General features: G+C 53.3%; 7 protein-coding genes across 7 annotated transcripts; 2 read left to right on the top strand and 5 right to left on the bottom strand.

Annotated features, from left to right (window-relative positions):
• Positions 1 to 59: 59 nt before the first annotated feature.
• Positions 60 to 5,649, bottom strand: HD553DRAFT_48532 (Golgi CORVET complex core vacuolar protein 8-domain-containing protein). The gene is made up of 5 exons (XM_046184262.1): positions 4,968 to 5,649; positions 4,779 to 4,899; positions 3,222 to 4,720; positions 2,986 to 3,159; positions 60 to 2,920 (listed from the first exon to the last, which is right to left on the bottom strand). The coding sequence occupies exons 1-5, from the start codon at positions 5,370 to 5,372 to the stop codon at positions 326 to 328; spliced, it is 4,794 nt and encodes a 1,597-aa protein (XP_046035992.1). The 5' UTR covers positions 5,373 to 5,649; the 3' UTR covers positions 60 to 325.
• On the bottom strand, positions 5,471 to 7,929 carry HD553DRAFT_312758 (uncharacterized protein). The gene is made up of 7 exons (XM_046180132.1): positions 7,423 to 7,929; positions 7,047 to 7,347; positions 6,851 to 6,984; positions 6,627 to 6,791; positions 6,085 to 6,551; positions 5,899 to 6,009; positions 5,471 to 5,825 (listed from the first exon to the last, which is right to left on the bottom strand). Exons 1-7 carry the CDS (start codon positions 7,841 to 7,843, stop codon positions 5,688 to 5,690), a joined length of 1,737 nt encoding a protein of 578 aa, XP_046035991.1. The 5' UTR covers positions 7,844 to 7,929; the 3' UTR covers positions 5,471 to 5,687.
• A 161-nt stretch (positions 7,930 to 8,090) lies between these two features.
• HD553DRAFT_48378 (uncharacterized protein) lies at positions 8,091 to 10,379 on the bottom strand. Its single transcript, XM_046184261.1, has 8 exons — positions 10,024 to 10,379; positions 9,860 to 9,938; positions 9,632 to 9,777; positions 9,416 to 9,556; positions 9,178 to 9,339; positions 8,851 to 9,015; positions 8,536 to 8,773; positions 8,091 to 8,457 (listed from the first exon to the last, which is right to left on the bottom strand). The coding sequence occupies exons 2-8, from the start codon at positions 9,936 to 9,938 to the stop codon at positions 8,321 to 8,323; spliced, it is 1,068 nt and encodes a 355-aa protein (XP_046035990.1). The 5' UTR covers positions 10,024 to 10,379; the 3' UTR covers positions 8,091 to 8,320.
• Positions 10,380 to 12,237: 1,858 nt separating this feature from the next.
• On the top strand, positions 12,238 to 13,623 carry HD553DRAFT_48348 (uncharacterized protein). The gene is made up of 3 exons (XM_046184260.1): positions 12,238 to 12,563; positions 12,631 to 12,860; positions 12,965 to 13,623. Exons 1-3 carry the CDS (start codon positions 12,453 to 12,455, stop codon positions 13,572 to 13,574), a joined length of 951 nt encoding a protein of 316 aa, XP_046035989.1. The 5' UTR covers positions 12,238 to 12,452; the 3' UTR covers positions 13,575 to 13,623.
• A 2,332-nt stretch (positions 13,624 to 15,955) lies between these two features.
• HD553DRAFT_272988 (uncharacterized protein) lies at positions 15,956 to 17,360 on the bottom strand (the record flags this gene model as incomplete). Its single annotated transcript, XM_046177797.1, has 6 exons — positions 15,956 to 16,112; positions 16,183 to 16,318; positions 16,382 to 16,574; positions 16,633 to 16,750; positions 16,832 to 17,019; positions 17,130 to 17,360. The coding sequence occupies 6 exons, from the start codon at positions 17,358 to 17,360 to the stop codon at positions 15,956 to 15,958; spliced, it is 1,023 nt and encodes a 340-aa protein (XP_046035988.1).
• Positions 17,361 to 17,754: 394 nt separating this feature from the next.
• HD553DRAFT_312749 (Prefoldin beta-like protein) lies at positions 17,755 to 18,928 on the top strand. Its single transcript, XM_046180131.1, has 4 exons — positions 17,755 to 18,097; positions 18,173 to 18,243; positions 18,352 to 18,476; positions 18,579 to 18,928. The coding sequence occupies exons 1-4, from the start codon at positions 18,037 to 18,039 to the stop codon at positions 18,655 to 18,657; spliced, it is 336 nt and encodes a 111-aa protein (XP_046035987.1). The 5' UTR covers positions 17,755 to 18,036; the 3' UTR covers positions 18,658 to 18,928.
• Positions 18,929 to 22,730: 3,802 nt separating this feature from the next.
• Positions 22,731 to 23,419, bottom strand: HD553DRAFT_273154 (uncharacterized protein; the record flags this gene model as incomplete). Its single annotated transcript, XM_046177806.1, has 3 exons — positions 22,731 to 23,090; positions 23,193 to 23,270; positions 23,348 to 23,419. Coding segments are annotated over 3 exons (510 nt in total), but the record flags the coding sequence as incomplete, so codon positions are not given.
• Positions 23,420 to 24,359: the final 940 nt, after the last annotated feature.

Raw genomic sequence — 24,359 nt, 5'->3', positions numbered from 1 at the left:
TCATTCGCGAACTGATAACGCGGTCTATATACTCTGTGATCACATTGCGAGCCGGAAATTTTCTGCCCGAGCATGCGAATATACCGTCGATGATAGAGATTGAGTTCTGCGTCTAAGGATCTCAACAAGTAGAGAACGCCAATTCGGACCACGGGATCATGGTATGAACGCACTTAGAAGGCGTCGCGCGGTGTCATTTATCAGGAAGATTGGTTTCTCTTTCGCCACCAGTCCTGAGCTCTTCTCCCCTCGATCATATATTCCTCTCTCTTCACGACATCCTGTCAGCCTCGTTGGCGGTCGGACTGGCTGGCGGACATATCGGTTACCTGGCACATGCCCAATGATAAGGCAATCCCGTCCGTGGAATGCAAATCGAGGCTGCCTCGTCTTCTGCTTTCTCATCGTCGCGCTCCGTCAAGCGGAATCGCACACTGCAGAGGGTGCAGTTTGTGCTATCAACACGCCATCCTGCTGTGCGACTGGCGGTCAACTCTCTCATCCAGCCGAAGACCTCTCCCTGAACCAGTTTAGTAGCCAGAACGAGCATGTCTTCCTCGCCGTGATAAGTGCTCAGCATGCTGACCAAGATGAGGCGGAATTCTGAGTAGACAGAGGCCGACTCCGCATCGTCTTCGGTTCCTGAGGCTTGAACCAAGCGCCTAAACAGTCGGGGGAACGAGATCGTCGAAGACGTCGAACTGGAGATCAGGGCGGCTAGGGTGTCTTGGATGCATTGCCGTAATGTTCCAACTAATAGCAGTCCCTGATGTTCCCGTTCGATCATCTCCGGTCTTACCGCACTTGACTCCTCTCCCGAGGACCGCAAGGCGGATTGAGCGACACGAACGAGTCTAGCCAAAAGGTCAAACCATAGCGTTTCTGTTGATGATCTTTCCTGGTTGACTCTCTCCGCGCGTGTGCACACCTGGATGCCGGCGCTCACGAGCTCACGTATGCTCTTCAAGCGGTGATCCGTACCAAGCAATGCAACGTCTTCTTGGTCTGCGCAGAAAGGAGCCGCCTCCTCAGTGAGGTACTCGTTGAGCTTGCGGATCGCTCCAGCTGCATCGCCAGCGGTATCCATCGCCCACACAACCGCCGATTTTGCCTCCTGGTCTTCGCAAGTCGCGGTTGTCATCTTCATATCGAGCAGGGATCGATAGGTCTGCATCCAGGGTAAGAGCTGTCGAGGCTCCAACTGGCAAAGCAAACGTACATAATCTTGGATGTCCGACTGAGCAAGACGGGTCGAGACAGAGGCACGGGGTCGTAGTTGTGACCCTTCCTCATCCATATCAAGCATCTCGGGCTGAAGTAATGCTCCAAGGTAAGCACATTGCTTGACCGGTGATGACTGGAGAGAGGCCGACGCCTCGCGATGTAGTGTCGGCGCGAAGTCGTCTAGGAGACGCGCCGTCAAGGGCACACTGATCGCTAGCATTTGCGGCAGACGACCTGGTAATCCGATTGCCACAGATGTGGATTTCGACCTCGTCAGAGCTTCTCGCAGAGCCTCGAAAACTTCCTCCTTCTCGAGATCTGGATCTTCAACTATGCATCGGATCACCTCGTGCCATTCTCTGGTTTTAGCATAGTCTGCCCTGAGGATGCGATAGAATTGGGCATGCTGGAATTCAATCCTCCGTTCGTCGACCTGAGGCGGCAGATATACAGAAAGAAGATGCTCTGCAGCCAATTGACGGTCTTCGCGGGTAGCAATGTCCGGATCGCGCGCCAGGCTGATAAGGATTTGTCGGGTGATGTCAGAAGGAAGCCGGATGAACTGTGGATACTTAGGCAAATTGCGTGCCAAGAAGATGTGCATGAAAGTGATATCCCCGACTGGATATTCAACCGGTGTCATGACCTTGATTAGAGCATCGACGATTTCTTGCCGGCTTGGGGTTGTGAAGGCATCGGAATCATTCAGGTAGCCATCTTCGAATCCGATGTCAAGGACGTGGAGGAGCGCTTCGGTATCATAGTGCAGTATTGTACGCAAGACTGGGAAGTCCCCAGCTTCCAAATCGACCATGACTTGGCTTTGTTTCAGGAATATATTCCCTCGCGACAGCAAGCAAGTATAGATCGCTTCACGGGCTCGGTTTGCCTGACCTTCCGGTAATCGCCGTCCATCGGGAAATTCACAGCCGATCAATGTAGTCTCCAGATATCGAAATAATGTATACGCTTGAGGCAGGTGCTCTGCGCTGACGAGGTCCCTCTGTGCATTCGACGGCCTCATGAGGCTGATAAATTTCGCGATAGGCGTAAGGTAGTCCATCATGCATTGGTTGAAGACGTAGGCATACGCGTCCCACAAATTGTTCCTTTCGCATAGAGTTATCGCCTGATTGATGTCCAGCGACATGGGTTCCACGTGCCATATGACATCTTCAGCCTTTTTGTATTCGCCCGCATCGTTGTGCCTCTGAATCAGGCCTTGTATGAGATTAGGCGGGATGTCGCGCAGACGTGTTTCGAGCAACGTCTTCTCGAGCTTCGCCAGATAGATACCTTGTATACCAGCCTGCAGATACGCCTCGTAGACCTCTTCGTAGGCGAAGGAAGTCTCGTCGAGCAGTAAGCAGCTGTTCAAGCAAGTATCTGCGAGGTCCTCGAATAAAGGCGTGAGATCCACACCTCGCCCATCTGGACTGTCATACGTTCCGTCGGTGAGCCGGTCCTGAGAGAAAGCGTACGCCAGCGAAGATCGCATAAGAGAGAGAGCTCTCGCTTTCAAGACCGATTTCCTGGCTGATATATCAGCTGATAATCCGATGGTATTCCCGCCGGCGGTTCCACTGTAATAAGCCACCGCAAGATGTATTGCTGACAGGAAATCACCAGCATGGCAAAGAGCGAGTATACGATCCGCCCACAGCAAGACAGATCCAGCTCGGAGATCTGTCTCAGCCTACGTAAGTCAAGATTTGAGCAGACCGAGCGCAGATAGCAGGTAGTTCGAAAAGCTCGACTGACAAGCATAAAGATTTTGCCTCTGTGTGTACGCAAACGACCAGAAACGCCACGCTCGCGACGTGAGTCCGGGTTCCAGCTGAGACGACTCAACATCGAATACTGGCTGTGCTCGACTCGCTGTCCATTCCGGACGTCCAGCAGAGAGAGATGAATCGAGGTCGCGATCAACAAATGCTGTGATATAGCAGCGTGTTTCGTCATTATTACTCGATGGCTTAGTATCGACAGACACTCACCTCAGGATTCAGCCAATCCAGAGCGAGGATGGGCTGATCTTCTCTCCAGTGGAGCACGTCGTCAAAAGCCAGAGTGCGCGCTTCGCGATCGGAGTTCGTGGTACTTCGCACCCGCACTAGACGGAGGCTGTTGCCCCAAGAGAAAGCAATGATAGGGTCGGAATCCGGCGATTCTGCGACGTTCTCAGATCCGTCACTGTAAGCTGCCTCTTCACGCTGTGAACTGAAGCCTGCAGGAAGCCATGCAGTGCAGCCGACATGTCTCGCCCTTTCCCCTCCCTCGAGACCTCTTGACCGCTTGAACCATATTCGAGGGGTCGGTTTGAGACCCACGATGACCAGCTTTGATGGTGTCAGAAAAGCAGTCAAGTGATACGTATCCGACTGATGCTCAACCTTGCCGACGGGTAAGACCTTTCCTGCATAGATCGTCGATCCTTTACTTCTGGGCTTCGCGGTCCCGCCAAATGTGCCGTTCGGGTTAATGTCCGGTGTGGATGCACCGCTACCGGAAGCCGACACCTTCTCGGCCGGTGCATCTGGCAAGCCTCCTAGAAGGCGAACCACATCGTTGCTCTCAACTCCCATCACTTTGCCCAAACTCCACCAGAAAGCACGTCCGGTCTCATCCGAGGTGACGATCGCAGTGTGTCGCTTGCCTACGAAATCGATATCGACAATCTTTGTGCCAATAAGATGTCCCTCCTTACGGCCAGACATGAGAGCAGCTAAAGGCAGGGCTAACGCCGATCTCGCTGGTCGACCAGGATTTGCGAGATCGTATAGGTAGACATTACCTTTCAAGTGTCCTACTGCCACGAACGTGCCATCTGGGCTCACCGTCAGGGCAGTGACGGGCCCGGATTCTTGTGCAATGGATGCCATCCCGCAAATGCACTTTACTTGCTGTTCGAAGTCGAAGACGATGACCCAGCCTGTATCTGTGCCGACGGCAATCACGCCCTTGACATCGAGAACGACAGGTTTGCCCTTGTCTTGCTCCCCAACTTGCGGGACGACTGGTTCTTCCACATTCCTACCGCTTACAGCGCTAGCGAGGCTGAACCGTTTCTTTTTGGGCGGTGTGCCAGAAGCCTCGAAGATGCCCGGTTGAGTGACGGGTGGCATCTTATGCCCATCTTTTGTAGAAGGCCACAGAACATCGGTAGCGGTCCTCATGGTCTGGAAGGTGAAAGCTGTCCGATTGCGATACTCTTCCGCCTGTATCGGTATACCGCTAGTGACGCTATTGCCCTCGTACATCGATGGCGGCCTCTCGCTATCTCCTTCCGTATCGACAGCTCTTTCGAAATTGTCATTCGAAACGAGCGGACCCATCAATGACGATTTCCTGCTGATAGCTGAACGGCGACTCGCTGTAGATGGTGCCCGATCGTGACCGAGCTTGGACGGCGATAGGCCAAACGGATTCGCGTTGGTACCCGTGGTGGATGTCGAGACCTTTCTATCGTGAGCCCGCAGTCGAGAGATGCTAGGGTCTGGCTCACGTTGCGATGTCAGTACGGATGCGAGGGAGCTGTTCCGAGTACGGCTCACGTAGATAGGAAGGCCGACGATATGCCGACCGTGCGGGGGATTCCACGTCAAGGTCCTTTCTATTCCAAGTCTCGGCTGGTCTCCCTAGGGTGGCAGGAGCTCGAGGTAAAGATTCTTGCCGCTAAACAGAATGAACAGGTCGTCAATGGGTCATACAGTTTGGCTCGAGGTCGGCCAACTGATACTAACCGGTGTGACGGGGATGCTATGATAATCGTCTCGAGCCCACGAGGACGGATCATGTATTCCCGACTCATCAAAGTACCCAACATCCTCAACATTGAGAGGCACAGGTCTATCCGACAACTCGCGGTCATAGTTCGCCCATTCGTGACCTGCTTCACGCTCCTGACCGATATCATCATCGTCATCTAGCAAACGGCTCAATCGCGTCTGATAGTCTTGTTCTGGCGCCACCTCGGAACTCGCCTGAAAGCCGTAGGGGGGTCGATCGGCCATATGACGTTGTGCCCATGGTCCAGAGCCCATCACATCGCCATCCGTAGGCGTCGCAATCCGCTCTCCATCGTGTTCGACGCCATCCCTTGCAGAGTCCCCGGAGCCAGCTGCGGAGGACGCAAGCGGATGGTCCATCCCGATATGAGCGTCCAAGCAGCCGGGCTATATCGATGATCGATTGACAAGGCTACCTTGCTCCTGTATATCAATGTTCCAGAAAGTGTATTTATCCTACAACAAGCTGACTGAGATGGTCGGTCACGTATACAGTAGTACAGTAGTTTAGTACATGCACGATCAATCACGTCGGTAGAGGCCGAAGGTGCACAACATGACATGACGTTCAACGATGCGCGGAAGCGAAACAGTGGACCCGGACCTTGTTCTCGGGTCGGACGTGCATGATCTCCTCACATCGGCCATCAAGCCTCGATCATGGTCACATGATAATCATCTTGTAAGACCGCTGCTCGGGATGTCGATATCTTCGCCAATCCCAACATCGTCCCGAATATACATATCGAGGTGTCCTGTGATCATCCGGTCGACCTTTGCGTGGGGGATATAAACTGTACTCATATCTTCCCTCTGTCAGGTCATGAGGCAAGATTGTCTTGAACCAACTGCATGCCGTCTAAAGAAGGAGCAGACGAGCACTTACCAGAGCAAATGCCGTACCCTTATTTGCCATGCTAAAGATGTCGTTGAACCGCACATCTGATCTCGGAATCCCTCGAACATCCAAAATCTGGCATAGACGCTTCTTGATGGTCTGGACACGTTGAACAGGATCATTTCAAACATCAGCAAGAGGAAACGAGGAAACGTCCTCATAATCCTCACTCACGCTTTTATTCTTCTGCTCAAAAGGGTTTTGCAACACTTCGACGCCTGCCTCTCCACCGAACGAGGAAACCGAAGCCGATCTCGAATCCGCCCTAAAGACATCATCGATGATCCGTGGCAAGTCGGAACCAGGAACATGTTGCGATGTCCTTGGAGGTACCATCTCCGGCAAACTCAAACTAGGCATCAACACCCGACCCATCTTCTTGCTCCGCGCATCCGCCTGGGTGGTTTCATCGATGACGGATTTCTTCCTCTTCTCGCCCCTTCGACCCGGAGTGGTCTTTTTGACCTTGTTCTTGTCCTTATCACCCGACCTCGAACTATCGCCGTTTTGCAAGCCTAGTGTAGGAGGCGCGTAGATGTTGGGTTGGGATGGTTCACGACTGAAACCGCGTTGCGAAAAGAGGGATGTCGAGCGTCTCGAAAAGGCGTCACGACGGCTCTGGTTTGGCAGGATGACCGCTTCTAAGGACCGCATCGGACGAATTGGTCAGAAAGGGAGTCGAATGCGATTCCGAAACTGATCGACCTTTGACATACCTCGCGGCAAAGGGTCTCCGGGTCGTACGACCTCTTTTCCCAGTACAGGGCGAATTTTCCGTCTAGCCGCGAACAGCTCCATCACTCTCGAACCATTTTCGAGACCATCGTCGTCAATCTTGGTCTGCCCGTATACCAAGAATGTAGTCTTGGTTGCAGAAACATCTAAAGAGTATCGATGAGCATGTTGAGTCCCGACATAGATCTACAAGCGCTGGACCCACTTGCATCGTCATCGCCGAGTCCGATTATGAGTGCCGATCTTGTACGCCCCTTGGGATTGAATCCATGGCCATCGGAGGGATAGAGCAAGTTTGTGACCAAGGCTTGTAGCGCGACCGATTGAGGGTTAATGAAGCTGTTTAATCAGAAGCTCTGATCAGTCAGCCGCTCCGCATAGCACGGGGACGGACCACTCACACCTTCACCCCGTCATCAACCTGCCCATCCTCGATCTCATCGTCATCCAGCTCTTCTATGCCTCGTAGTCTCAGCCCTTTTCTGCCTCGCATACTCTCGAGACTGAGACAGAGATCCGTATCTTTGCCGACGGGAGCCCGAAAGGGAGAAGCTCTGATTTTGTCCTTTTCCACCTTTGATAACGAGGTATTTTCCGGAGTGATCATGCGGGCTAGAGCAGGTCGTTCCGGCGTAGAAGTGATGAGATGGTTGGGAATAGGATTGGTCGACGAGAAAGACAGCTGAGCAACGAACGCTATCCCTGTTTTCCGGGACATCTCTCGTCAACATTATGTTGATCCCCGCTCTACAACTGGACGTTGAACATCCAGCTTACCATCTAGTCGATAACCTTCTTGACCGACATCAAGAGCACCCCTCCAGAGCAACCTCCATTTCTTGTCTGTCCGTCTTTCAGAGCTCGGCCCGGCCTCGACAAGTTTTTCCTGGAATGGTGCGTCCAATACTCCATGACCGTTCGGTAAGACGGTCCTGCAAGGACTATTTCCTGTTTGCAAAGGCACCCTCCTCCTTTGAACGGGCAAGATGGACGATCTCGTAAACGTAGCCGAAGAGTGATCATTCTCCACCGGTATCGTCCCTCTATCGACCACTGGCGTCCTTTTGGCAAACGGATTGGCAGTCTTGCGTTTCACAACCAGGGACCGGGCGGAAGAGGTCTCCTCTCCGAAAGTGTCGCACCGGATTGCGATGCCCGATTCGACGAGTTGCGGCTGCTCCTCTTTGCTGGCCTGCATTTTCGAAGGCTGTCAAGCTGATCGAAGGCGCGCGCAGCACCCGCCAATGAAGTGGATCTCGAACGATATCTTAGCTATCAAGTACTTGACTTGCTACGTACGAGTGTACAGGATGCATGCAACTATAGCAGCTAACATCGATCGTGCCAAAGATCGCTGACCGCGACGCGGATTTCTCGATTTCAGGCGATCGCCGATGCACCCACCCCCACCCAACCAGCTACAGCCACACAAGCACCAAAACAAGGACGACGTTCAAGGCATGTCATTCGATCGATTTGTTTGTGTGATATATGGATACTAATGAAACAAGAGGTTGGATAGATTCACAAGGATGTAGAGAGAGAGAAATGAAAGGAAAGACGATGATGCATCGAGGTCGGAAGGGTCAAGAGACCGTGATCGAACGGATCGACTCAAATGCGAGCGACCGCCAGTTCGAACCAGTCAGGTGACCCAAGAGAGGGAGTCCACCGCTTAAAGAATAAGGGTAGTCTCGACCATGACCGAGCAGACCCTGTAAGGGTCGATGTTGGAAGCGGGACGACGATCTTCGAGGTATCCCTTGCCCTCGATATCAACCGATCGAGGAATTCGGATCGAAGCGCCACGATCTGTAACGATGCACAACAACATACGTAGACGGTCAGCTCACCGCGCTCAGTTGCTAGACCTCGCTCCGCTCTACTCACCCGAAACACCGGCGGTAAATGTCGTAGCGCTGGCGGTCTCGTGCTTTCCGGTAAGACGCTTCTCGTTGTCCTCGCCATACACCTCGATGTGCTGCAAGTGCCTCTTGGAGAGCTTCTCGATGTACTCGTGGATGGCCTTGATACCGCCCTCGGCCCTGGTCTCGTTGGTAGAGTAGTTGGTGTGGCAACCGGCACCGTTCCACTCTCCCTCGGTCAAGGGCTTGGGGTGGAACGAGGGCTGCGAGAATGAACGGTCGACGACATGGTCAGCTGGATGTCGCAAATCACCCCCACACACGAACGCGAACAACTCACGGTGATACCCCACTCCTCACCGATCCTCAACAAGAGGAACCTAGCCATCCAGAGGTGGTCACCCATCTCGATACCCTCGCAGGGTCCGACCTGGAACTCCCACTGAGCGGGCATGACCTCGGCATTGATACCCGAAATCTTGATCCCAGCGTAGAGACAAGCGCGCTGTGGATTTCCAACGCGACGTGACGTGGAGCGAGGCACAGATCACGGAGGAAGGTGGAAGATAAGGAAGCGTCATAAGAATGAACGTGAGGGTGTGAAGTGTGAGTGTTTCCGCTTTCGAAATCACGAAACAGCGTAGAGGGACAGGCCGCTCTCGCTTACGTAGTGAGCCTCGATGAAATCACGGGCAAAGACCTTGCCGGTTCCGACTCCGCAGTAGTAAGGACCCTGGGGGGCGGGGAACCCACCCTTGGGCCAACCGTACGGTTGACCGTCAGAGTCGAACAAGGTGTATTCTTGCTCGAGACCGAACCAGGGCTCGTGCTGTCGGGGTCGACGCGAGTCAATCAGCTTCGGTTGAAGGTACTGTACCGGCGTCAAATGCAGATAGATGACTTACCTGCTTGGCCAAGTTCATGTTCTTCTCACACAAGTGCCTGTGGTTGTTGGTGGCGGGGGTACCGTCGGGGAAGTAACAGGCACAGAGGACCAAGATGTTGTCTCCTCCACGGAAAGGATCCGGGAAGATGGCACAGGGCCTCTACAGACGGGACGGGGTACGGTTAACACACTGACACATGTACCGCGTCACATAAGAGGCAGGAGTAAGGCTCACCAAAAAGACATCGGAATCGTGACCGGGAGCCTGCTTGGTGGAAGATCCATCGAAGTTCCACTCCTTCAATTCCTTGACATCCGAGACCTTGCCGGGGAGGGTCATGGTCTTGCATCGCATTCCACCGGTACCATCAATCCAGATGTCTGTATCAACAAGGCCTCTCTCGTCAGCAAGCTGCACGTAGGACGTCGACGAGGTTGCGGGACGGCGGGGGAAGAGGCTCACACTCGGCCATGACCTTGCCACCCTGGGGCAGGTTCATGTACGGTTGCCACAAATCGACACGCTTGGTAGGAACGCCCATCTGCAAACAAGAAGAACAGCGAGTTTGTTAGTTACAATGGCTCGCGGCGCGAATTGCCAACCGGAACAAAGCTCGGGAGACTGACCTTGATTTGGATAAAGTTTCTCGTTGAATTTATTGAGACGAAGAGAGACTCTGAGAGAGTGTGAATGTGTATTGACAAAGAGGTTGTCTATTGATCGTTGGCGTTGGGGGTTTCGTGGTAATTGGTTGTTAGTTGCCAAGTTGTATATATACGTTTTAGTTGGAGACCAAGAAGGCGTTCGAAGTCCCAAGTCCGGTCGGAGAGAGAGATAAGGCGGGGTTTAGACGTGGGGCGTGAGGAATGTAGTCCGGTCCAGTCCAGGCAAGGCGGTGTTTCAGGTTGAAGAAGGTCCCGGTGGATCAAGGAGGATCAGGAGCAGAAGGATGTGAGAGTAGCGGTAAAGGAGAGACAATGTCGAGTGTCGTTGATGATATGTCCGCCGATTGGTTGTGTCGTGATCGATACCAAAAGTCGAGATAAGGCCCAATCAAAGGGGTTGACGAGAATGCGTTTCAGATCCAGACCGAGGGTATTTTGGAGCGGTCGAGTCAAGTCACAAAGGAATGCAGAGAGCGCAGAAGGTCGTAGGTCGGGCGAGATAAGCGAACGACGTCGGAGTCGGATAGGGATTCAGGGTTGTTGTGTCAAACCAGGTCGAGGTCGAGGTAAGGTCGAAGTAAAGGAGGGTATCGATGAAAGATAACGAGAGGCAGGGAAGAGCAAGTTTCAAGGTCAGTCAGATGGATCTAGTTTCGACATGAACGTTGAACACGAGACATGGCTGGCAGATTGGCAGGTTGGAAAGGAAGGGGTTCGGACGAAACACGAAAATCGATCACGATCCACCGCTTCTTCTGACTCGCCGCCGAAACCGACGTAGAGGTTCGTTTCGGTTCGAGACACCTCGGTCTCATGTGTTCGATTGCCTTTTGGAAGGGACACCTTTACTTCTAGCTTCTAGACCTCGTCTTCGATCGAGTGTGTTTCGGTCTCGAGGGTCATTCCTCGACCTCATTCGCTCTTCGTTGCTCGTCCGACCCGAAAACCCTGCAATCCACCCGCCTTGCCATTGACCCCAGAAGCGAAGAGAAGGAGGACTCACCAAGACGATGAACAGATGACGAGACCGGTGCAGAAGAACGGGAGAAGACAGACGAGGAGAGGGAAGGGGATTTCCAGAGGAAGAGGAGGTTTGTTTGAGAGGATATGATGATGGTTCGCTGTTGTATAACGTGTACGTCGAGGGCTATGGAGGTGGGTGCATGGGTGATATGGGAATTGGTCCTGCCTGCGAGAGGAGATAGCAGCACAGGCAGGGATCAGGGAGGAGGGAGGGAGGCGGGGGATAGAGGGGAGCTACGCAACTTCTCGGCTCTGCTGCCCCTGCGCCCCTTGCCCCCCCTTCCCCAGCTTTCTGCGCGTCTCCCCCAGACTCGGGCCTCATTGGCTGGGCGAAATCCCTCTTGCAGCCACGTTTTTGCTTCCGATTTCGAATCTCATGTCACAGCCTTCGAAATGATGATGACGCCGAGCTCGACCGTTTGATCTCTGATCCCTGCGTTTCTGACCTCGGGATCTCGATGTACCGATGCGTTCTCGTTAGCTCGTCGTCATGCTCGTTGACCGTGATATACCATACTCCATCCCGTAGCGCAGCCTGGATGTCTTAGACATCTCCAGTCGAGGCTCTGCAATAATGTTCGTCTCGTATCAGAGATCAGAGTTCGGCCTCTGGCCTCTGGCGATTATCATCAGACGCGATCAGACGGGCTTCCCCTATCCAAACAAAGCGACAGATATCGCTATCTCTCACTTCCACAACTCTATCTCGGACTATCGCTTTCGGCCGGTCCGGTTTCCGGACGATCACACCCTTCCCCAAACCATCTGTTATCCTTCGCTTGTGCTCTCATCCCAGATCCTACAGCAGCGGCTGCATGTTTCCTCCCTCGTATCCCGCCCGGCACGTCCAGTCGCCAGTCGATATCTCGTTCGAATTTCCTCGTTTCATTTTCGAATTCAGGTATCGCACTCGAAAGGACGGACACAAAATAAATGAACGCGAGCGGTTGGGTCTTTCACATAGAGGTTGTACCGCGGACATGAAACCATCGCCGTGGACCGTATGAGTATTCGTCATCAGTTTCCGCTTACGAGCGAGAGCAGGTCGGACGGGATTTCGATCAGCGAACCCTGCAGACGAGCGGACACGAACGAGGAGTTGGCCTTCCTGATCTCACCTAGCTACCCTGCGCTCGTCTACTACTTTTCTCGACTCGAGCTCGTTTTCTGCCGGTCGAAAGAGGGGGCTTGGACCGGACTATAAAGCAGACGGTCTTCGTTTGTTTGCACACTTCTGCTTCCCCTCTTTCTTTCTTTCTCCTCCACTGTACATCGCTCGACATTGCAATCGACACTCTACTAGCGATCGTTGATCCCTGCCTTCTTCGAAGCGTTTCGAGTGGCATCACCATCATCATCGCTACAACATGGCCTCATCTATCGTCGCCGTTGCCGGAGGGACAGGCAACCTGGGTCGGACGATCGTGAAAGCTCTAGTCGACAGCGGAAGGTTCCAAGTCTTCGTACTCGGTCGCAAGGTGAGTCTCCGACGTTTAGCACAAAATCTAATAGTATCCTCTGCTGAGTGCGTATACATTCCTACAGGCCGACCCCGAAAAAGAGAAAATCCTCCGCGCCCGTATTCTCCCTACGGACTATACCGACCCATCGTCCCTAGTGACCCTGTTGGAGGAGAACAAAATCGATACGGTCCTCTCTGTCGTCATGAATGACGATGGGCCCGAGACCGAGATCAACTTGAGCGATGCGGCGGAGAAGAGTCGAGTGACCAGGCGTTTCGTCCCTGCCATTTGGGGATGCAAATGTCAGCCCGAGTGAGTATATAGTGCATCTGAAACTACAGGCTCTGTCTAATGTGGCAGCGTTGGTGAATCGACAAAAGGCTGATCTAGCGCTCGTTTTATTCCCGGGAGGATAGGGTCGCCAAATGGTCGCCCTTCATCGGAGACCGGATCAAGGTCCTCGAAGCCCTCGAGTCCACCTCGCTCGAATGGACCGCCGTGCACAACGGTTACTTTGCCGATTACTTCGTCGGACCTCGTATTCCGACCGAATTCGACCGGAACCTCTTTCCTGGTATAGACACGCAGAACAATGTCGCGGCGATCCCAGGGAGCGGAGACGTTCATGCTGTCTTTACGCATACGGCCGACGTAGCCAAATTTGCCGTCGCTCTTTTAGGGTCGGAGGACAAGTGGGAAAAAGAGAGCAACATCGTTGGACAACGGATCACTCTCAACGAACTCGTCAAGAAGCTCGAACACGTCAAGGGTGAAAAGTTCTCCGTGTCCTATGATCCGGTAGAGAAGCTCGAACAGGGGAAGATCACCGAGTTGCCTTGTCATAAAGAGGCTTATGGGTATTTCCCTAAAGAAGCTCTACAGGGAATGTTTAGTTCGTTCGGGTTGATGTTCGAGAGAGGGGTGTTCGAGGTCGATATGGAGAGGACGCTGAACAAGAAGTTCCCGGAAGTGCATGCGCGGAGCGTCGATGAGCTCATCGCCGAGGGATGGGGAGCCGGGAAGTGATCGGATCTAGCAAGTGCTCCGGCGCAAGGCTTGAGGTTGCACAATAAACGAATCCTCGTGGGAACGGTGCCATCGGTCTCTACAGCGCAATGTAAACTCAATACGATAAAATACCACTCATATATGCATAAGGCGACGGACAATGTCCATACCCTTCTCGGTGCGCCCACTCATCTTCGCACACCCATCTCCGTGTGAGCATCGCTTTACCCAGGCGCTCCTCTCAGGAAAGGCGCTCGAAACTTTGCAAGGTTTTTGGCCGAGTTTCGACTCCAGAATTGTCGCAAGAATCGCAACTCGAAAACAAAAATCATTTCAAGGAGACATTATGGCCAAGCCATAAGATTTCCTAGCGCTGAAGACGCCTTACAAAGGAAGTTCAGCTTGAGTATCGGATTCTCGTTGTTACTCAAACGGACTCTGCGACTCGCTCTTCTTTCAGACAGGCCCGGTAGCCCGTCTAAACTTGTCGGTTTCGCTTGAAAAAATGGCCTCATTCAATCGTTGCAGGGACTGCAGCCGTACTTACTGGGGCAGACTTCGAGCTCAGTGGTCATGATGACCACCCGGAGGAGTAGGTGAGGCTGCAGTTTCCTTTGTTAAGTAGAATCTGCCTTTGAGAACGCCACTCTTTCCCCCTCCCTACATATATACATATGTACGGCTAAATCACACCGACCATCACTACAGCAATCGTTTCTCTGTGTGCTACTCCAACCATTAGATCTACGGCAGAAGCATCTTCCAACCTTATCTGATGTCGGCACCTACCTATCCCAGACTCACCTATTCCACAACGAGAGGTAAAGTCGAGGATGACCATCTGAGGGACGCGCTGAGACACGAAATTTTTGAAGTGAAGATGAGTGACTCTGAACTAGAGAGACCAGGAACTCCAGACGACTATCACGTCATGAGATGGACGTGGTACCCGGGTTCTCAAAGATATGGGATCATCAGTGGCTGGCTTGACGGTTATACCACAAAGAGGCCCGACGCTAGGTTAGAATATCCACAGATCACATTGCACAAGATGGGCCGCCTTTGTGTCGGTAGGCCTATGCCGGAATGGCTCAAGCCGTCTGACGATGATCTGGCGCTCTATACTTTAGGGAGTCAGATGCAGGAAAGTGATTCGGTAAGCCTGCAAATCATTTCAACAATCTTTACGCGATGCTGATTCGATGGTTGTCAATAGCTTCACGCAGCTGCGGGGGTCGAGTTTGACCCTGTGGTCACTTTTGCGACGATGTACTCACAATACTTGGCGAGCAAAGAAGGCACTACTGCTTCGTCGATTCGCAGCAGGAAGGAGGATGCTCACGACAGTTTCTCAGACCGTGCTTTGCAAATAATGACCGCCTTCAGGAAGATCTGGGGGACAGACAATAGCGACTTTTAGTCGTGACCGTACTGTCAGTCAAGGGCGGTATCATTCACCGCTACCTACATGTATGAGTCTGATCTTGATCGGAAGGGAGTAGATACCTGAATGAACAAGACAATGCGAATGATCATGCAACTCCATAATTTTCCCACCCTAATTTTCTTCCGTCACCATTACTAGCCGGGTGGGAAAATACCGATACCAATCCCTTTCCGATGTTCGATTCTCATTCCTTTCGGCGCTCGTGAGGAGGGACAAAGGGAACCGGCCGCCCTGTGTTGCTTCTTCGCGAACATTGTGATAAAACATCGGGTACTTGGCGACAGATTATTTAGCGATTTACAATGGGCGCAAAACACTTGATCACTAAATATCGCTCAAACCGCACGCCAACCCCGATTGTTTCCTCTTGTTATTCCGTTGATATCACTCTTGGATGCCCGAGTTTCGTAACCTATCAACCTTTCGACCGATTTCGCCACGACTAGCTCGCCGATACTGAACTTATTCATCACGCCGAATCATTACACAATACGCGATCGCCTTTCTCAATCACATGGAAATTATACACAGTCCCCTGCTCTTGTCCGTAGACAGCATCTCAAAATGCTGACACCACAAGGTAGCTTGTTCCGGAGAAATCAGTTGTTATATGGACCAGCTGTGGATCGCTCGCACCCATCGTCGGACCGGGAGGTCGCAGCCTGGCTGTGCGAGGTTGTATTGGATAACCATACCAAACAACGCAACCGTTTGTAAAATGAACGACATTTTTTTCCGGTGCTTGATAGAATTATTTACAAGACTGGATTGCAGCTGTAGCACTTTGAAGTGGTCTGGCCCTCCGCTGTGATGACGATCGAGGCTATGGGTGTCCACGATTCACGTCATGAAACGCGAATTTGTAGCACGAAAGCTTCCGCGGCATTTTGAACGTTTGGCCAAACCAGCTTTACCGTCCCGATGACATGATATCTGATCAGAAATGTCATGCTCATCGCCCCATAGCCGGGCTTGACATTCTCTTCGGCGTCTGACTCCCACTTCCACTGCGCTTCACGCTCCCTTTCCGGAACAAACCCCCTGACGAATTCATCTCGCTCGCCTTGTACTTTTGCGCAGAAGCGATGAGACCCGCTATTGTCTCGTTCCTGCGCAAAAATAGATTGAGTATCATTTCATGTGCCTTGTGGAACTTGTGATGCTGCGACTATGGCTCACCTCCGTCGATTCTCCTCGCCGCGAGTCTCGTTGATTTGTTTGAGCCAGGCCAGCACGCTGGCGGCCTCTGAACAGGCTTGAACGAGATCCTCTTGCATGCGCGAGAGGTATTTAGGTGGAACCAACCCGAGTTGGTCTGTAGGCATGCGAGCGCAATGTCAGTACAATGGTCCTGCGAGATCCATGATGTTTTACCTACCTTCTCGATAGCTCAATAGCTTTCCACATCTATCCCGGTTGAACTCGGGTCGAGGGCCGATATGCTTCTCCGTCTTGACCTTCCCAACCCTCCCATTGCGATCCCGGGTTGAAGATGTACCAGGTCCAGGTCCTGCTTCGGCATTAGTGCCGATCCGGAGTGGCGGTAGGGCTGAGAGTCGATGCGAGTCCACCTGTTGCAAACGGCCTTATTAGCTTTCGGAAGACCATGATCCAGGTCAAAGAACGCACCTCGTCAAGGTTAACAGGGATACCCAAGCTGATCAGCTGTTCTCGTCGTACGCGGGATCGTTTCCAGTCTAACGGCTTGAGGATAGGCGGGGTGATGAGTTGCGCATATAGGTCTCGGCTGTAGGAGTATACAATTCAGTCATTTCAGCAGTTTGCGAAATATACAAGGGTCCAGGCAGGACCTATAGCGAGAACTGACCTTTCTTCCTGAAAGAGGATCTGTCCGAGACCTTCCACCTGACGAACAGGTTCGTCCGTCAATACCGTCCGTCTATCGAAAGGTGGGTTTGGTGATAAAAGGGGGAAGATGGGCGAGAGGAGCGAATCGATATGTTCTCGCAGTTCGGTCTTTGAGGGCATGTCGTTAGGGTCCAGATGCAGCGATTTCTGCGGTTCCACAAAGCAAGACGAGATGATTATGAAAGATTGTCAAGCTGCGCGATGTAAAGAGGTGCTGTACTTACGGGAGGTGCAGGCCGATTGGGGTCTTCCCATACTTGATCCTCCATCTCTTGGGGCTCACTAACGAACCCGCTCTGCTCGCCTCCGTGATGAAAAACAGCAGCGTCGACGGGGGCTCCTTCGTCAAATTCCCCAAAGTCGTCAAAGTCGCCAAACTCGTCTGAACCTGCTGCTGGTGCAGCTGGGGTATCGAAGTCGAAGTCATCTTCACCGTCGAAAACGTCGTCTACGGCTTCGGCAGCGGAATGGGCCGAGGCATCGGCCATGATTTGGCCTTTATCTGCATCCAAGCTGCCTGACCCCTTCTGCTGTTCGGTCTTAATGACATCCTGCTCGCCTTTTTGTCCATCCCCGTCTTCCTCCGGATCCTCCTTCTCTGGCATGACCGGTTCATTCACACCCTCCTGCTCCTCCAACTTCTTATCCTTTTCCGAGTCTAAACGAAGCTGTCCGAAATCCGTATCATCGAATCCTCCTGGTGACAAGTCTGGTATCCGCGACCCAGAGACCTTGGCTGATCCCCAAATGTCGTCACTGCCTAGCTTTGGTGATGCCGATGGTGAGGTGTCCGCCCATGCTGCTGAGCCGAGGTCGTCCATGCTAATTATCCTGGACGCTCGGGAAACCCGAATGATACTGATAGTAGACTTGCAGAGTCGAGACAGGTATGTAAATAGTCCGAGCTCTAAATTGAGAGGAATGGTTGTTGTTGTCGATATCATGCGAGATGCAAGATGCGAGCTGCTCGATCGCCCGACCGCGCTTGACCTCCACAGCAGCAGCAGCCCGGGGAGGAGGTCCTCGACATCCTCTCTTACAACTCCATAACAACCAGCTACCGGCAACCAGATCATTCCTGTCTGCCTATAGCTCCGAGCCATATCATTAATCGGATCAGGTCCTACCACTCCCTCGCAAAACATTCGATAGTTGCTCAGCGAAATGGCAGCCGCACCTCAAGCTTACCAGGTTGCGACGCAAGAGTTTCAGAAATTGCAACAACGTCCGTTCACGACTTTTCGAATGACCGAAGTCGGTATTGAACTTAAGATCTTCCTTGCATAATGCGGATTCATAGAGATGGAGGCCACGATAGCAGCTAGGCAGAAGTTGGATTATCAACAATCGGAGTCAGAATCGGTGCTCAAGGTAAGTCTGGTGTCTTAATCACCTTGATAACTCATCGATATTCGAGCTGATCCAGAATCATCTCCCGTCTCCCTCTTGCCCTGGCATATTACCGGCTGTAACACACAGGAGCTCAAAGTACTGAAACCACACAACACGGTCTACAAACTCATCGGTCCCGGTCTCATGCCTCAAGACCCAGAAGAGGCCAAGACGACAGTGGAGAAGCGTTTAGAGTTTATCAAGAAGGAAATGTCAGTATCACGAAAGAACCCCAAGATTTGACCTGAGGATGGGATGGTTCAAGTCCGGATGGGATCTGAGCTGACTAGCATGTCTTGGTGTTCGGTTGATAGTGACCGGATCGAAGGACAACTCAAGGAGATTGGCGAGAATGCGGAGAAGAAGCGATCAGAGGTGAGGTTGAACCCCTAAAAATGCGTTTCCACTGTATCGTTGTGTCAATTCGACAATGGCCAAGCTGACGTCCACGTCTATGGCGGTCTTCGATACAGATCATGAAGATGCAAGCGTCGTTACAGCAACAGCAGCAGGCAGCCGTATCGGCCTGAGTCGTCTTAAAGATGTAGAGAGTATGCTGAAGACGCTCGCTTGCTGAAAGACGACGGACATGGCAAGGGCTTCGGGCAAATGTGTAACTGTAACAATTCACATTCATGATCATAACGATACAATATAGAGCAAACAGACACGTAGCGTGATGGGAAGGGATATCTAGGCTACAGAGAGCCATAAAAAGCGGGAGAGAAGAACGGTGCAGTCCAAGAGTAGTCCTGATCGAGTTATTCCCACCGTTCACTCCCCCGCCCTCCCATCCGAAGACAAAAGACCGAAGGAGCGAACCGTCCCGAACGAACGAAGCGTTGGCGAGCCGACCCCTTCACGGAATGAAGGGGGTAGTGGGAACGTCACGTTGAAAATTGCACTCAAGCCTTTCCCCCTGGGTCGTCCAGTTCCGAAGAGTGAGGACGACGCTGGTGACTGAACCTTGCTCCGCGGAGAGGCCAGACCATGGTTTCAGAAGGAAGGGCGACCCTCATGCCCATACCAAGTCTCGATTGTTGCTCGAATCCCCGCCGTCCCAAGAGACCGCGGGGACCCGTTCATCGGAAGACCATCCTCGTCGAATTTGCCCTCGCCCGGTATCTAACCTGGGTTCTCTGGGCCATCCCTAGCCTCACCCGATCAGCCGAGACGACACTGAGCCGCACAAAGATCTCGAGATCGGAGGGACGGACGAGGAGGAGACGCATTTCTGGTCGGACATCGTATCAAAGCGTTAGCTTTGGCCTCGTTTAGAGAGCGATGCTTGTCGAAGTGTCGATTCTTGCGAGCCGGCACTTGCAAGGAGGGTTATAATACCAGGACCTTAACCCGCTCGCGAAGGGGATTCGTCCTGACATAAAGGAAGCACGAACTTGAGGTCAGCGGGTGCGGCCAAAAGGGATGTGGGGATGCGGTCTGATCTGATGATGACTCACAAAAGACGATCTTTGTAGCGAGCATTGTGACCTTTGAGCTGCGGTGAATAGAGATACGGGTCAGATCAGCGCTCAAAGAACAGATCGAAGCGAGCAGCATACGGCGAGGCTTACCTGCACGTTCCTCTCTGAGCAGGAAACAGGAAGACGTCGACGTCGAAAGGAATTTGATGGAATTGATCAATCTTTTCTCTTATACGCGGGTATGGGCACGAGCGGTCTTTATCAATAAAATCTACGCGACGACCGAGATACGAATGACCATAGAATTCCTCAATGACGTGTTATTTATCGGCCAGGGGAAAGATGGAAGGAGGTCATCCAGCCTGACTCTTCAGTCACTTTCAAGTCGGCTTAGGTCAAATCACGGCCGCAATCGAGCTGCTCAAATAACTTGCGGGAACTCAACAAGTTGTGTTGCGCCGCCGGATCCAGGAAGATTAGCGACGCCAAAACGACGCCCACATCCTACAACTATTGAACGCGCCGATTCGAAGGGTGTCCCGGTCCAGAGCAATCGGCCTTGAATGATGCTTCTTCAAATTTGGATATAGCCTTTATAGCTTTCGAAATATACAGAAAGGATGAGGCAATCATAGCCTGTGCATTGTATTCTATGCGCGAAGGGAGGGGGACAGATAGCAAATGGATGCCTTGCAATCGACGGAAAGGAGTCTCTACTAAAACATGCCTAGAGAAGAACCAGGAGGGAGATGGGAAAACCTGAGAGCCCACGGGACTTGGCGTAGTGATGATACGTTCTTGCATATGGATATATTGTTGTTGTTCGTGTTTTGTGATATTGTTGGAAAAAAAAGCTTTGGAAAGCGCCATTGCCGATGATCAAGTCGTATGCATCTATGTGGTTTGCTGAAAAAGGCGCAGTTGCCGAATGTACCCAAGATAGAAAGGATCGAAACAGATGTATAGGCCGTGTGATGAAGGACGTTCGTCGGCCGGCGTTGACTCCGTATTTGCCGGTCGATGTTTTCTCTTGATGAAACGTGTGTAGGTCAGTGGCACCGATACGTGTCACTTATGAGCTTCTGGAGAAGGCCATATCGAATCCGCCCGGTCCTGGTGCGTATTGAGGACCCTGAGGATTAATGCTCGTCATCGGCCAGGGTGCCGAGAAGGCCGCTCGAGGAGAGATGGGAGCCAATGATCCGTCCCTCGTCTGCCGCCCCTCACTGCCAGAGGAAGGGAATCTTTGCAGCCGAGGAGACGTTGCGATTACCATCGCTTCGTGCGGCAAGGCCGAACCGTTGAACGGAACGGCGAGCGGGGAGAGGGGCGTCTCTGACTTGAAACTGCTCGCCATGCCAGAGTCGTTGCTGTCGTTGCGTCCAGGGACATAGTTGGCGATGTAAGGAATACCGTTCAGAGACGACGATGGGCTCAGACCGCTCGCAGCGTAAGAGCCCGGAGAAGTGGCATCAGACGCGGTCATGCTGTGGCTCGTGTTGATGCGAGTCGGCTGAGCGGGCTGGCCGTTGCCCCGTTGTCCGAGACTATTCTTTGAGTAGGACAGGCGAAGACCGCCCTTCACCAAGCCGCCCTGTGAAAGCGCAAACGCACCGATCAGAGATAGACCGACCATAATTCATAGCCTTTTAAACCTACCAAGGTATTGCCATAGAGGTCCTTGATGGCGAGTGTTGCAAAGTCTACGCTTTCAAACTGTAGGCGAGCGATACGAAGTCAATCAGCATGATTCGAGGACGAAACCCCTCTCTGACTTCAACTCACCTCGACGAAACACATCGGTCCATTGACCTTTTGCCTAAAGCTCATCCTCTTGAACCCAGACGCGCGTGTGAAAAGGTTGCGAAGGCACTCTTCGAGGTAGTTGGCGGATTGCGTAACCGCGAGGTGCGAAGGCAAGTTACCAACATAGAGCGTGTTGATCGGCGGGTTCTGGTCGGCAATGTTGAGACTGGCCACCCCACCAAAGTCGGAGAGGGATCTCGGACCGATCATGCCAGGAATCGATCTTCGACCATTGAGGCCAGTCAGAGAGCGAGGCACGAATGATTGGTCCTCACGGCGAGTAGCTCCAGGAGTAGTGTGATTGAGCTCCTCAAATCCGGTCGTCGGGCTGGTGACGGATTTATCGTTGCGGTGCGGCGCGGGGCTGTTGTTTCTCGACTCGCCGTCGAAGGAACCGAGCGCTTCCATCCCTACGCCACCGACGTTCCAATCCTCATCCTCGTCTTCAGCCAGGGCGAGAAGCGCCTTGGAATCTGTGGGGGCAGAAAATGCCATTTGCGAGGTGAATCCGGGGCCTGGTGAGGTAGGGTCGCTGGAAGACAACATGCTAGCCTGACGGTCAGACTGGACTCCCGAGGCTGGGCTGCTTCCACTGAGCGCAGCCCCCGATGCAGCCGAGCCGGTCAAAGACGAGCCGAGCTGAGCTGACAGCTGCTCGTCAGATCGTCTCTCGCCAAACGCGGACGAGGGGAACGGATGTTCTGGTACTTGCGATAGCTTCAATGGGTTCGACCAATCGGCACTAAAGACGCTCCTCAGCGAATCGTTGCGGCGATGTTTTTGTGTCTTGTTGTTCATCGGCGTCTGTTCCAACTCCATGCTGGCGTACCTGGGGGAAAAGACCGGAGCGCTCTGGTCCATCCCTCCAGAAAAGCTCGATCGAGGCGCAAAATCGGTCGTTTCTTGGGTAGCCTGTCCGAGACTGGGCATAGGCTGTGCACTAGTCTGCTGCACCATCCCGGAGACATTGGGCTGCGCGTTGGGCCCTCCCGTCGTCAAGGTGGCAAAGCTGTCCGACATGCTCATCCTCCTTCCGCTCGGGGTGCTCGCACCGCTCCGGAGGTCGTGAACACTCTCGGCCTGTCGACCTTGGCCTTGACTGCCGTGCGATCGTTCTCGACTGAGGACAAATCCGCCCATTCCCATACCGGCGAGCAGACCAGGTAACTTGCCGCTCCTCATCAAGACGTCCATGACCTCACTCTCCGGCACGCCAGACAAGCTGAGCGGACCCGATCCGAAACCTCTCCGTGAGTGGAGGTTCTTTTTCGCCATCTCGACTTTGAGGGTGGCGCTGGAAAAGACGTCAATCTTTCTACCTTGAAGCGTGTCCCGCGCGACCAAGGCGTCTGCCCTCGTACGAAACCTGGCAAAACCTATCACTTGTCGACGAGGCGGTCCCCGATTGACAGAGTTTAGCATGCCGACAAGAGACGTCGTCGAGGACGAAGCTGTCGAGTTCTGGCCCAATCCAAGACCGAGAGCCGCTGCCGCGGCTGCAGAGAGCGCACGAACAGGGTCGCCCCCGGTCCCACCAATCATCGATTCGTCGTCATCCTTCGCATCGTCTCCATCCCTCTTGCTCGGACTCGCATTCTCTCCCGGTCTACCCGGATCGCCAGTGTAAATACCAAGCTGCTGCTGCACCGCCAATGGCAAACTCAAGGTCGGCGTCGTAGCCTCCTTGGGCGGAAGAACCGAGGGTGCGTTGGGGAATTTCAGGGAAGCGGCTTCGAACCCGTGGGCGAAGGTGAAAATGTTGCTAAACTCGCGTTCCTGTGACGATTGAGTACAACGGTTTCCTTGTCAGCTTCCGTTAGTGAAGCAGCTTCGACTGACGTCCGATGACCCACGCTGATATCGTCCGGAAAGCCGACCATGAAGATCGTACTGATTTCCTCCCTCTCGACCGGCTTCTTGCCCATTCCCTCTCTCTTACCGCTCCTTCCCATCCCAAGCCCGTCTCTGTCCCCATAAGCGTCCTCCTTGTCGCTATCACCCGCTGGTCCATTTCCACCTTCTGCTCCTCTAGCCCGACTAGTGCCCCTACTCTGTCCGAGCCGGGAAGACGGATTCCTACTGTCACTCCGGCTTCTCCCTCCTCTTCGCTTACTCTTGCTCCTCGTCCGGGTCCTCGTTCTCGTCCGACTAGAGTTCCGGCCATTCGTTGTCCCGGCTTCATTCGGCGTCGAATCTTTCTGGTCAGATCCCGGTCGCTCGGGTTCTGGTTGCGTATCCGGCCTATCCGCCTGCCCTCGACCTCGAGCATGATCCCGAGCTCCATGCTCACGCTCTTCCTCCTGATCACGATCGTCCTCGTCATCTCGACCGTCTTCGTCTTCTTCTCGCCTCAACAACCGATCAACCACCGTGTCCGGTCTCCCCCTCATCCTGCTCGGACGCCCGACGTCGCCAGGCGCGGGAGCCGAGACCGACGCGCCTGCTGATCCGAATATGGCCTTCTCCATCTGACTCATCTGTCTTCCTCTCGAGCGTTCATCCGTTCCGCCCAGTATTCCCGGGGGTTGAGATCGAGATTGCTCGTCGACTCCGCCTAGCCCAAGTGCTTGAGCGTTCCCGTTGTGGTATCGTTGCTGCTGCTGCAGATTTGTAGAAGTTTGCTGAGGGTATAGCTGGGCTTGCAATGAGGGTGATAGCAGCGGAGGCGGTTGCTGGGTCTCTTGAGACTGTTGATAGAAACCCGACGAACCCTGTTGAGAGTACATGGGATGAACCTGTTGCTGCTGCTGCTGCTGCTGCTGCTGCTGTTGTTGTTGACCTTGCTGTTGTGTCCCTACGAAGCCTGACCCTGACCCAAACCCTGTCCCAGCGGACCCAGGCGGGACAAACGTCTGAGAAGCGAAC

This window comes from Filobasidium floriforme (genome assembly GCF_021052385.1).
Source record: "Filobasidium floriforme strain CBS 6241 chromosome Unknown HD553scaffold_13, whole genome shotgun sequence".
In the NCBI taxonomy this organism is placed as follows: domain Eukaryota; kingdom Fungi; phylum Basidiomycota; class Tremellomycetes; order Filobasidiales; family Filobasidiaceae; genus Filobasidium; species Filobasidium floriforme.
The sequence above is the reverse complement of the archived record's forward strand: the minus strand, read 5'-3'. Positions and strand labels throughout refer to the sequence as shown.

Coding starts and splice junctions, on each gene's coding strand:
- HD553DRAFT_312749 (XM_046180131.1), top strand. CDS start 18,037: ATGGCAGCCGCACCTCAAGCTTACCAGGTTGCGACGCAAGAGTTTCAG. Junction 18,244..18,351: donor AGTCAGAATCGGTGCTCAAG/GTAAGTCTGGTG, acceptor TGTAACACACAG/GAGCTCAAAGTACTGAAACC. Junction 18,477..18,578: donor GAGTTTATCAAGAAGGAAAT/GTCAGTATCACG, acceptor TTCGGTTGATAG/TGACCGGATCGAAGGACAAC.
- HD553DRAFT_48532 (XM_046184262.1), bottom strand. CDS start 5,372: ATGGACCATCCGCTTGCGTCCTCCGCAGCTGGCTCCGGGGACTCTGCA. Junction 3,160..3,221: donor TGGATTGGCTGAATCCTGAG/GTGAGTGTCTGT, acceptor GCTATATCACAG/CATTTGTTGATCGCGACCTC. Junction 2,921..2,985: donor GAGGCAAAATCTTTATGCTT/GTCAGTCGAGCT, acceptor TGACTTACGTAG/GCTGAGACAGATCTCCGAGC.
- HD553DRAFT_312758 (XM_046180132.1), bottom strand. CDS start 7,843: ATGCAGGCCAGCAAAGAGGAGCAGCCGCAACTCGTCGAATCGGGCATC. Junction 6,792..6,850: donor ACTCGGCGATGACGATGCAA/GTGGGTCCAGCG, acceptor GATACTCTTTAG/ATGTTTCTGCAACCAAGACT. Junction 5,826..5,898: donor AGGGTACGGCATTTGCTCTG/GTAAGTGCTCGT, acceptor ATGACCTGACAG/AGGGAAGATATGAGTACAGT.
- HD553DRAFT_48378 (XM_046184261.1), bottom strand. CDS start 9,938: ATGGGCGTTCCTACCAAGCGTGTCGATTTGTGGCAACCGTACATGAAC. Junction 9,778..9,859: donor TGGCAAGGTCATGGCCGAGT/GTGAGCCTCTTC, acceptor TTGTTGATACAG/ACATCTGGATTGATGGTACC. Junction 8,458..8,535: donor ATTTACCGCCGGTGTTTCGG/GTGAGTAGAGCG, acceptor GCATCGTTACAG/ATCGTGGCGCTTCGATCCGA.
- HD553DRAFT_48348 (XM_046184260.1), top strand. CDS start 12,453: ATGGCCTCATCTATCGTCGCCGTTGCCGGAGGGACAGGCAACCTGGGT. Junction 12,564..12,630: donor TCTTCGTACTCGGTCGCAAG/GTGAGTCTCCGA, acceptor ACATTCCTACAG/GCCGACCCCGAAAAAGAGAA. Junction 12,861..12,964: donor GGATGCAAATGTCAGCCCGA/GTGAGTATATAG, acceptor CCGGGAGGATAG/GGTCGCCAAATGGTCGCCCT.